Raw genomic sequence first — 12,706 nt, 5'->3', positions numbered from 1 at the left:
GTGAAAATTCTCAATAATCACTTGCTGTTTTGTCCGTGAACAAGAAATGTCTGTTAAAGAGAGGTAGTCTCAGCTCACGTGAAAAAGGCTAATTGTATGTAGTGTACAGCAAATACATGAGCTACGAATGTAAATACAGGCCACTCTCTAAATATTGTACTTAATGTTCTAGTTACTAAGGGAATGATGAAAAAATGTCGTACTGTAAGGAAACAAAGTATCGCCGAGGGATGTGTTTATATGAGCATGTACTGAAAATATAATGTTCTAATAATATAATTTTCTTCTCAAGGGCATGTCTTTGCAAAAGTTCTTTAATTCGTTCACTGGCTCCATTAAAAGTACAAATAACCCAATAAGAACATGCAATATTATTATTACATTTCCAAAATTATGATATGCATAAGCGTCGGAGGTCTTATAGAACGGTTTTGTCCGTCCATCCGTCTGTCGACAGATATCAGAGCGTAAACGATAAGATATATCGAGAAGGGCTTTCTGCAACCGATTGAGTGTTCAAAGAATGGATTCCATCTACTTCGTTAACCTTGTATTGAAACCGGAAGTGGTTCAAATTAGCTATTCCCGGATTCAACGTTTATCGCCATAGAACGAAAACGTAACAAGAAGCGGTTATTTGAAAACGACTCAGCCTCTCAAGACACCACCACATCATGGCTATCCACAACACCCTACCTAAACCGAAAGCTGTTCAAATTTACCAATCCTTCTGATTTCAGTGTTTATTGCCATAAAAATGAAAATGATAATAGATAGTGAGAACCGTTTTTTTGGCAAACGATTTAGCGTTTCAAGACAACATACTATGACTATCCACAACATTCTACCAAAACTGAAAGTGGTTCAAATTTACTAATACTTCCAGTTTCAATACCGGTTTCAACGTTTATCGCCATTGAACGAAAATGGTAACAGATAGCGAGAACTGTTTTCTCGCAAACGATTCAGCGACTCAAGATAACATACCATAACTATTCGCCACAACACTGTACCGAAACAAAAAGTAGTTCAAATTAACTTTTACTTCTGATTTCCGTAGAGCAAAAACGGTAAATGTTATCAAGATGCAGTTTCTTGCAATCGATTCAGCGTCTCAAGAATGGGTACCATCTTCACCGCCAACCTCCTATTAAACCAGAAGTGGTTAAATTAGCAATTTCCGATTTCAACGTGTATCGCCATAAAACGAAAATGGTAACAGACTGCGAGAAGCAATTTCTTGCAAACGATTCAGTGTATGGAGTGAAAATAGTAAGAGATGTCGAGATGCAGTTTTCTGCAATGGATTTGCGTTACCAAGAATAGGTTTCATATTTTCCGTTAAACTTCTGCTCAAACCGGAAGTGATTGAAATTAATCATTTGCTGTTTCAAAATTTATCACCACAGAACATGAATAGGTTCTCTCTTCTCCCTTAACTCTCTATTAAAACCGGAAGTGGTTGAAATAAACAATTTTTTGTTTCAATCTTTATCGCCATAGAACAAAATCAGTAAGGGACAGTAAGTAATGGTTTTCTTGATATGGATTCAGCGTGCGAGGAAGTACTTATAGAAGCACTACTTCAAGTTTGAATATTGAATTTGTATAGTTTCAGAATGTGAAACGATACTACAACTTGTTACATACTGAAAATGTAAACAGAACTAACCAATCATGCCAGTTTATGACTTTCTTAAGGAAAATTCTTCTGTCCGAAAGAATAATTCCTATCCGTTATTAAGAAGTTACTAAAACGTTGGGCGTATAACAAGACTGTCCGTGTCCGTAAAAGGGAGAAAAAATGAAATGAAATCTTTCAGTTTTACGCCCCACGGCTATGCCAGATGCGCTAAAAAGATTGTGATGATCACAAATGAATGCAATGGTGGAATGAAGAAAGTGGGAGGAAACGAAAGAACCCCGAGAAAATCCATGCATACAGTTTTAGTCTACTACGAAGTCTACTTGGCGCGAGCGGGGATAGAACCAGGGACCCCATGCCACCGCGGCCCCTCCCCCCCCTCGTAAAAGGGATAGGGTTACTAATTTTCTCCTATTTGACACAATTTTTAATATTTCTCTCCTCTCTCGATTTGATTTAACACGAGAGCTCATATCTCCCAAAGGAAAAAAAGTAAAAAAAAAAAAATGCAACGAAATGTTATTTAAATTTACGTCTGTATAATAATATATTACTACCATCATGCTCAAAGAATGACATTAGATTTAAAGATTTTGAGAATATTTCTATGCATTCTGACTTTGACATAAATGTAAATAAGAAAAGTATACGAGAAAACGTTGATGCTCAGGAGTCGAATAAAATTCTTGGTTTTGTTCTGAGTATTCCAACAGCTAATGCTCACAAGAACATATTATTAATTATACAAACAACAAGTAGTCTAATGATAGGAATTTTCGTAATCTAGCAGAAAATTTGTAGACCACATAAGAGAAAATTCCATGGTTGCTGCCAAGAATAGTAATAAATACAACTTTTTAAATAAGAGCCCCTGTCTCTGTTATCATTTTAGAGATTTTAAATCTAAACATTTTTTTTAAATTCACTCAAAACACAGAGTTAAAAATGAATTCTGGTATTGATTTCCTTGAATTTCCATGCCTAAGTATGTAAATTTTCCTTGACCCGAAAAAAACATTATTTATAGTTGGGATCAGGAAAAATCATTTTTTAATTCGCCTCCACCATCCCCACTGAGTCCAACGATAATCTTCTTATTTTTTAAAAATAAGTATAAGCTTATTTTCTTACTCTAAATACTTATTATGAGTCAAATTTCCTGTATTTGTAATACAATAAAACACTTGTAAATAATTATATACTAACGATACTTTTATTATCTCAGCGTTCTGAATATACTCATAAACAGTCAGAATACGGTATATCATAATTTAGTCTATCTTTTTTGACCATCTACAACCAAAGACAACTAACTTTTTTTTCTTCTATAGTATTTGAATTATTGGCTTAATCTCTGAGTTCAGAAAAATCATGATTTGTGTTCACAAATTCATTTTTGTTGATTTTTTTTTTAAATTTAAATAATTTGTACTTGACTTTTTAAAATTTAAATGACATTACTTTTTCAAATTGGTAAACTAAGGGGATTTCACGTTTCTTTATTAAGTAGTATTAGAATTAAAGTAAAATCAGGAATTGCCCGATATATGTGTTGTGTTTCTGCGTTTCTCGCACGTGACAAAAACATTAGCAGTACAATATTGTTCATCTAACATCTAAGCAGGGTTGGCAAAAAACATGGTTTTTATTTAAAAAAACAAAAAAACCGGGTTTTTTGGTTTAAACCAGGTTTTTTTGGTTTAAACCAGGTTTTTTTGGTTTAAACCAGGTTTTTATGGTTTAAATAATTTGCTCTAGATATTCATATCATATATGGACAGAAATAAGTTTGTTTCGCCTTGATGTTATTATGCAACAACCGGGTTATGCTGGAAGGGGTCACATAAGCTTAAACCGGAATAAAAACCGCTTCTCAAGTTACATCCGAGAAAAATTGTCCTACATTTGAACTCGGAACCAAGACTAATTGGCCACAAATACGATACGTCTGCCGACTTACTCACGAAGGAATCCTGATAAAAAAAAAAAAAAAAAAAATACGTTGTACTGATCTTTACATGCTTCTTAATATAACTGTCAAGAGTCATTTCAGAAGGACAAGAAGATAAACAGTTGCACAAGTGAAACCATTACACAGAATTACATATGAACAATTTCAAAGTACTACGGAATACAGAAGAACTAATTTGGTTCAAGTTAGTTAACAACGACTTTTATTGGTCCAAATTAAAGAAATACAACGACTTAATCTGCATATCAATAAGAAAAGTGAATAAAGATACGAATTATTTGAGTCCACTTTGGCTCAGACTCATTTATACATAGTTAAATAGATACCAAAGATACTTATTTCACTAAATGCCTCTCGTGGGGTCTGTATGATTCCCCCCCCCCCCACACACACACAAAGTACGGCATTTTCGTTGTATTTTATCAATAGTAAACATTGAAACGAAACAATATTTAGAATTTTTCTTCGATTGCAATTACATAACAATAATAACAACTACAAAAAATCACAAAATAAACATTTATAAACTTATAAAAAAAAATTGCTTTTGTAGTATAATCTTTTTGAGTAATGAATGGGGAATTTAGGTCTGAATATAATACGAATAATGTACGGGAGTGAAACGTGATAACCCACAAATGTGTGTTCATCAAGATTTTACACACTTACACTTTTACGAACATTTTTTTGTTTTTTGGTTTAAACCAGTTGGTTTTTTTTTAAAAAAAACAGCTGGTTTAAACCTTGGTTTAAACCGTGGTTTAAACCAACTTGGTTTAAACCAGCCAACCCTGCATCTAAGGCCGGGCGCGATCACCATTTTTCAATAAGAAGTTCATACACTGAGTTCCATCTTTCTAACATGAGGGGATCCTGAAATGAGTCAGGTGCAAACTATGTTCAAAAATCCATTTCAGTCCATCTGTTTCCCGTAATGATGAAATAGAAAGGTGAGGTTATTTTAATATATTGAGAAATGCATTATAAAAGTTCCCCCCTTTTGCCCCTCTCACCTAAGAAAAGCGGATTTTTCAAAAATGTTGGGGCACATCTCCATTTATTTCTCATAAAGTGTTTATATACTGTACAAAGTTTCATCTTCCTGAACGTGAGGGGCTCTTGAGATACTTTATTTTTGGCATACATTTTAGACATCCCTCCCCCCATAAGATACGCATTTATGAAAGTGACAGGATAAAATCCCGACTCGAGCCAAGTACTATGTTGAAAAACTTATTTTAAATGGTTTAGTCGTTTTCTCGTAATGGCGAGAGGGACGTCGATTTGAACAAGAAAGAACGCGTAACATATACATTTTCCCGTTTTCTCCTTAGAAGCGGAATTTTTAAAAGCGCTGGAACATGTGTCAAATTATTTTTAATGTTGAGCTTATATACCGAGTATCATCTTCCTAACTTGAAAGGTTCCTGAGACCCTCTATTTTTAGCATAAATTTTAAATCCCTCTGTCCCCTTTAGGGGAGTAATTAAATTAAGTACTAACTAACTAACTAACTCTATGGCCTATGGAACCCGGAGGTTCAATGCCGCGTTCACAAAAGCTCTCCACTGACTTCTATCCTTAGCTAACTCCAGTTTCTACTTTGTATTCCAATCTCTGCGAGATCCATCTTAATATTGTCCTCCCATCTGCGCCTAGGTCTTCCTAATGGTCGTTTTCCGATTGGTCTTCCAGTCAAGACTTTGAAAGCGTTTCTACTTTCTTCCATTCTAGCTACATGACCCGCCCACCTAAGCCTCCTAGACTTGACGACCCTAACAATGTTGGGTAAACCATATAAATTATGTAGTTCCTCGTTATGAAGTTTCCGCCATTCCCCATTCCCGTTCCTCTTGGGTCTAAATATTCGTCTCAGGATCTTGTTCTCAAATTAAGTACACTGTCAAAAATTCATCCCCGATTCATTTTAATCTAAACAGATAGATATTTTGTTTAAACTTGCATTATTAAGATCCTATCGTCCCACAGTACGGATTAAGATGCTAGTTTTATACTGAAATTAGATTAGTGTTCAAGAATGGTCAGAAATACTGCTCTTTTTTATTTTTTTATTTAAGCAAAATGAGTTCGATTTAAACTGATCAACTCTTGTTAGTTTGTTCTTTTCCTTTCAAAGCTTGAAGTTTTAACATATTTCGATGCTCATCAAGCTTCTTTATTTTTAAAGTTAAATTTAGCCTTTTTCTCATCATCTTCTTTCAGAATCTGTCTTGATTTATGAGGTTTTCCCCATATTTCTGTGGAAAGATTTTTAAAAAAACTGACTTTTATGTAAAATACAGCAGATTTCTCTGATTTTTCCTACGTTTTGAAGAATTTCCCGGACTTTCAAGATCAATGTGAACCCTATAATAGCCGTAAAGTCGCAACAAAATGGACCTTATATATAAATTAGAAAAAAAGACAATCCTAAAATAGAATTTTACACTTTCTAAAACAGTGCACTCAGAAATTTCAATATTATTCTTAGGTAAATGCAATATCTTTACACTTTTCTCTCAATTACAGAAAGTCTCAGCATATTCTGCCGATACTTAATGAAAACAATATCCTAACCACGTCCCGAAGACAATATCTCCGGTACTGTTGTTTACTATATAAAATAAATTCACATAAAACACCAGCTTACTTGCATCATAAATTAACATGTACATCAGAGATTCACCGTTACAATACCCGAGGAAGTAATAAACTGAATATGCCCCGGCATTCTTTAAAAATAACAGAGAAGGCATTTTCAATTTAGGCAGCAAGAATCTGGAACTCCCTTCCAAAGTCAAACACTGACAAATCGTACAATTCATTTAAATCATCACTCCAAACATTATTATTTAGAGACAAGAGACAAAGCATTGGCACGCATGAAAGGTTTACTACAGTATGAAATTGGACTAGTCGTTTTTTTTTTAACTGAGTGTTTTGTTTACTCTTAATATTAATGAACGTTTTTTTTTTTTTTTTTTTTTTTTTTTTTTTAATGATGACAAGGTTTAGGTGGCAGAGCAGCCGGCTGAATCTCGCCCGCTGAAATTAAGAGCTTTTTTTTTAGTTAGTTAGTTACCGTAGTTAATTAGTTAAACTGAAGAGCACCTTTAAAGTCGTCTCTGCAACTAGTCTCAAGTGTTCAGCACTATTAACCATGACGTTGACTTGTATGCATACATTATTACTAAGCAATGGCTAGTATCACCAACTTCATTAAAGCATACATATGGAAAATACATACTTCAACTAATCTTAATGAAGCAACATCAACATATACTTTTCTGCTGAACGAAAGAAAGAAACAATAGCATCAGATGACAGAAACTTGTTTGAAAAAAAAAAAAAAAAAAAAAAAGTACACCAACACCATGCTTGAGCAGAGCTTCAGGAACTTACCAATTAACATTAGGGGATCCACATGCAAAGACCTAGGTTGAAAAGAGCAAAAAAGTTTGGAAATAAGAGAAGGCCAGCCAGCATAATATTTAAGCAGAATCATTATACAAAACTACACAATTTACTAGTATTCATTTGTAATCAGAAGAAACATTTAATACGTACAAGAAATGACAAGGAATTATTTGCAGTAATTAATGGCGATATTAAAAAAAAAAAAAAAACTCTTTCTTGCGTACATGACGTTGATAAAAATATGCGCGACAGAATTTGATCAACCGCAAAAGGCCATGATCGGGATTGGCTAAGGTAATTAACACATCATCAATGACTTGGAACATGACATTATGAAAATTCTCCATAGCACTTTTTTAAAGAGAGTAATTCAATTAGACTTTTTCAAACTAAACAGGTGATTATGACATCTGTGCCCTAATTAATGAAGTTCATTCAAAAAATGTTGACAAGAATTTTATATCACAAGAATTTTAGTCACAAGAATTTTATATCTAAAAATAGTTATAAATGAAAAAGAAAGAAGCAGTCTGATTTTCTGATTTTTGTCCCCAGTTTCTTTAGTCTTCGAATCGTGAAATTAAAGAGACAGGACAGTATAGTGCATCGATTTATTTACTGTTTTCTTAACAAGCTTCTGCTTATACACGACAGAAGATCACATCAATATTTAAACTTCATTCGATGAGATTAGAATTTGGCCACTCAATTCAGAATTTAGATTCGGTGTAGAATTCAGAATATAAACTTCTTTTCTTTTCTTTCTTTTTTCAAAAACAAGTTTTTAAAATTAATAATACATGGTCGTTAAACAATTTCACAATTTGAAAATATAAAAATATGAATTAAATCGGTGTTTGCCGCTTCATTCGGTTTCACTTGTTTTATATCCATTCTACTCCCGTTTCGAGAAATTGTAACCTCTTTGAAACATCTGAGGAACGGATGTAAAACGAAACAAATCACTAACGAAATATTAACACCATTTAAACCAATCTACGTTTAGTTTAGTGAAAACTTAATATATTATACAATACAAATATGTGAAAACTGGTAACTTAAAAATGACAAGTTTTACTGTTTAACTCTGTTTTTAAAATAGTATTCAAATCCAAAAATATATTATATTATTTCAACTTTTAAAATTATATTCAAAACAGCGCTAGAGTAATTTATATTTTAATTATATGATTAGTTATATATTTCTCGCCATGAGGAGATATAATAATTTAATACATGAAAATAGACAAAATAAAACATATAATATAAAAAAATGCTTATCGCCACAACGCTTGTTCTATTAAGATTTAGAAAGCGAAATTAGCATTCTAATCCAGGAACCTGAAGAGATTGTGTTGGTTGTTCTCAGTTCCATCGCTTAAAAGTTAAGATATCATAAACCACTAGACTAATTTGTAGTCTGTGAAAAATGAAAGTAATGTACTCTATACTAAGTTTGTATATGAAACATGCTATTTTCTTTTGTCGATGACTGTACAAATTATTAGGAGTAGATATAAGATACGAAAACACTGAACAATCTTGAAGGATTGAATAACATTTATCTGGTCAAAATAAGAAGGCAATTCTACATAATAAGCACACTCTGGAAATCGTTATTTTAACTGCCACGAAAAATTAAACGAAATCTTTAGTTTAATGTCCATGCTTATCCTAGGAGGACACGGTGGCTCAATGATAGAATGTACACTTCTAGTATGATAGGTCCCTGGTTCGATTCCACGCCTGTAAAACAACATCGTGTCCAGAAGTTTTGTTAGGGTTCTTCCGTTTTCTTCCGCATTCTCATTCTACCAATTCTTTCATAATCATTCATTTTCATTATGCATTTGTCTCCCTCAGCCTGAAAGGTATAACCGTAGGACGTAAAATTGATTTTCTTTCCAAAGCCAGACCCGGGTTCAATTCCCGGTGGGAGCTCATGTGGTTCGGATTCCACGTTAATCAGTAGGTCCACGTCTCATATAGCCTCGCTGCTGAACGGGACGTTAAACTAAAAATCACCTCACCTCTTTCTAAAGCCATTCCTTTGGAATAATGGCGACGGATGATATTGGAAACCCACAACTCTTCCTTCGAGTTTCAACTTGGAAGAACTGTACATGCTTCCCACCCTTTTGTTTGGAGAGATATAATGCAAAAACAAATAATACAAAAAACAAAAAAGTGTTTTTTATTGTTTCCTCTTGTAGCCTGTTGACTGTCGTTGGTCCAGTTAAATGGAGAGGTCAGTAAGAGCAAATCGAACTGGATCCGCAAATACTGCTTTAGAAGTTTAAACTGGAAATAGATGCTAGTGAAACGAGAACAAAACATTACAGACACTCGGCAGGATGTGGTACATGAGCGGACAGTACAACAGTGGTTTAGAAGATATAAGACCAATGATGTATCTCTCCAGAAGGCAACACGTACGGGGCGTCCACAAGCCATAGACAACGAGTCACTCAAGCCGGATATTGACGTCAAGAATGGCCAAACAAGTGAGGTAATGGGAGAAGCATTCTGTTGCAGCTCAGTAACTATTCGCCTATACCTCCACCAGCTTGATAAACGATATAAAGTGGATCAATGGATGCCACGTGCAGTTGAGAAAATACTCCATGTCATTTCGTCATTGATCGGCAATACATGAACCCACTCTGAAGCGAACGAAACTACCACTGTATCAACAGAAGGTTATGTTTTTTGTCTTATAGACTTCTCGGAATATCATGCTCACGAAAACTATGCCACATGTGTAATCCCAACAATTGGAAAGTGTATCTTAAAAAAATCGAAAATTGTGGAGTCAGTGCTTGTCAATCGCAAATGTGTTATTTTGCTTGAAAACAATGCGAATCTACATGTGTTGTTAAAGTAACCTGTCAACCTTATTCGACTTGACTGAGAAACGCTAATATATTACACTTTTTTTTTTCGGATTTGCATTCTGAGTTTGCCATATCACATTAATAAATAATACCTTTACTTCTTTATCCTATGACGAATTTCCTTCTATTCGTCAATAATATCGGTCAGGTCTGTGACCTTTCTCAGCACTACTTCTGGTTGTAGTACTTGATTTTTTTTAAAAATAATCATTGTTGAAAGTATCACCCTTGGATAATTATAAGAACACAGTAATACACCAATAATTGCTTCAGACGATCCTGTGTGCTCTTAATTTTCTATGGTAACACTTACGACAATGATTATTTAAAAAATCAGGTACTACGACTAGAATTAGTGCCGGGGAAGGTAAAAGCTGATCGCTATTATTAACGAATAAAAGCGAAATCGTCACGGGATACAGAGATAGGTCTACTAACTATTATTTATTTATGGCTCTGTAGGATTAACATTTGTCTCATTCCTTAGACAACCAAGTGCAAGGGTGACGTTTCACAATTCTTCAGGTGATCAATGCCCTGGAGAACTTCTTTGATTCACGTCCCGTAAGTTCTACTACCCTGAGATCCATAATCTCCCCAAGTGTTGGAGACAAGTCACTGCTGTTCATAGGGTCTTGTAGTTCAAAATCGGAGGGAACTATTTGAGGAAGGGGGAGGTAATAAATGTAAGAGAATGCATATGAAAGAATTGGTGGGAAAAATGAGAAGGAAAAAGGAAAGTCCCCTCCCAAAAAAAGATTACATCCACGTCCTCACATCAGCTGAGATAAAAATCAGGCATCCTTTGCACCAATAGTAATCGTTCTGCCACTAAACTACAGTACTCTCCTATGGCTTTGAACAAAGTGAAAGAAAAACCATAAATAATAAGAACAATATATTCTGTGTTTCTGAGCATTAACAGTACACCACTACACAAAAGTTCAGTTCAGGATATCCAGAATCTGGATATCTTAACACTACTTCTGGTGTTATCGTTTGTTCCTTCAGAGTCCTATAACGGTAAAACAAACAATACCTAGGCGGACGTTCACATAGTACTTTATTAGCTTTTGGTTCAAGAATGTAATATTGTCCATAAATTATTATTGTTGTTTGTCTGTTTAACGTCTCACAATTATGCTCCGAGGCTAAGAGAAGTGGCGATAATGGTGGAATGAAGGAAGTGAGAGAAAACGGGAGAACCCCAAGGAAATCCACGCAAACGGTGTTTGTCTACCATAAAGCTCACTTGGTGGGGACTGGAATCGAACCAGGGACATCATGCACCAGAGGAAAGCGCTCTACTATTTACAATATTGTACAACAGTGTACATATATTTAGCTCCACTTCGCACATTATGAATGAACATTGCGAAAGGAGGTGATGGTAGTATAAAAATTCTTTTGTATTGCCCGTAAAATATCGCCATTAATTACCTCCTAATAGCTATGAGGCACCTCGTATATATATGTAGAATCAGAAATATTACTTGCAAATGGTAGGAAAAATAGTAGAAACAGCAGCAGCTAAACAATAAAGTAAGAGCATTGTATCTGAAAGAAAGACTCCCTGCCTTCAAAGTAACTTACGTGTTCATTGTCTTCTCGTTGTTCTGTGCTATCGGTCATCGCAGTCAGGTGTCAGCTGAAGAATCCTCATGCACAGAGCCTGTCTCCAATATTGCATCCACGATCACATTGTATTTCACAGTCTGCTGCCCGTTTCCTGGGTGGAGTCGGAAACCAGGATATGACAATGGACAATACACATCAGCACATATAACAACACTCACACACATACACACAGCCATAACGGTTCATTAAAGCATAAATAAATACTAACAAGCAAAGCAATCAAATATATATATATATATATATATATATACTTTATGTTTATTTTAAATTTATGCGATTTTAGTGAAAATAATTCAGAAGTAATCTTCAGTATCACTTCACTAATTCCAACACCTGAATACTGTCAATAATGCTACTTTTCGAACTACGTATATTTTAAATTAATATATATATATATATATATATATATATATATATATATATATATATATATATATATATATATATATATATATATATATATATATATATATATATATATATATATATGACTAAAGCAAACACTTATTATTACCGGGTACTAATTTGTGTTACAGGTTCCGCAATATACCACTGGAATGACCAAATAGTGCGAATGAAATACATATTGCGAATAAAATTAGAACTAATCTTTTTGTATCTCTAAGAAAATACCATCCAATATTTCGAAAGCTTTATCAAGTTTTTATTTGTAAGGACAGTAGAGGCTTAAAACTATTCATTAAAAAAAAAAATCTTCATATGCTTAAGCATCGACTTCAATGGATATTTTCAGTTTATTTACAAATAATAATAGTAATAGTAATAATACCTAATAATAGTAATAGTAATATGATGTTTTTAAAACCTAACAACATCTTAAGATAGCTCACTGCATTTGATACCTTGTGTATTCATTTTTCTCTTTCTTGACTTGAACTTAATATAAATGTACTTTACACTGAAAGAACATACCAATTACAATTTATTTTTATTGCAGGATAACGAAGAATATGTGAAAAAATTCGAAAAAATACTTCCATTTACCTATAGAAGAATAAATTGTAAAAAGTAATCTTTTAATGTAAAAGTGCACTTACACTAAGTATCATTCAAAACAGGGGGAATGTATACATAAGGTAGCCTCCGAAAAATACAGTGAGCTAGCTTAAGACGTTACTA

At 33.9% G+C, this 12,706-nt stretch overlaps 1 protein-coding gene across 5 annotated transcripts in view; it reads right to left on the bottom strand.

Annotated features, from left to right (window-relative positions):
• Nucleotides 1–12,706, bottom strand: part of LOC145664137 (putative FERM domain-containing protein FRMD8P1) — a 180,947-nt gene that overhangs the window by 148,553 nt on the left and 19,688 nt on the right. For 4 of the 5 annotated variants that reach the window (XM_081730533.1, XM_081730535.1, XM_081730537.1 and 1 more), the window contains exon 2: nucleotides 11,522–11,657. In XM_081730533.1, coding sequence (XP_081586659.1) covers nucleotides 11,522–11,560 — 39 coding nt within the window. In that variant the 5' untranslated portion in view covers nucleotides 11,561–11,657. Of the gene's footprint in view, nucleotides 1–7,019; nucleotides 7,052–11,521; nucleotides 11,658–12,706 lie in introns of those variants that run through there. The other variant, XM_081730536.1, reaches the window with a different exon arrangement.

The sequence above is a fragment of the Thermobia domestica genome, chromosome 11, assembly GCF_964235325.1.
Source record: "Thermobia domestica chromosome 11, izTheDome1.hap1.1, whole genome shotgun sequence".
Classification (NCBI taxonomy): Eukaryota; Metazoa; Arthropoda; class Insecta; order Zygentoma; family Lepismatidae; genus Thermobia; species Thermobia domestica.
The sequence above is the reverse complement of the archived record's forward strand: the minus strand, read 5'-3'. Positions and strand labels throughout refer to the sequence as shown.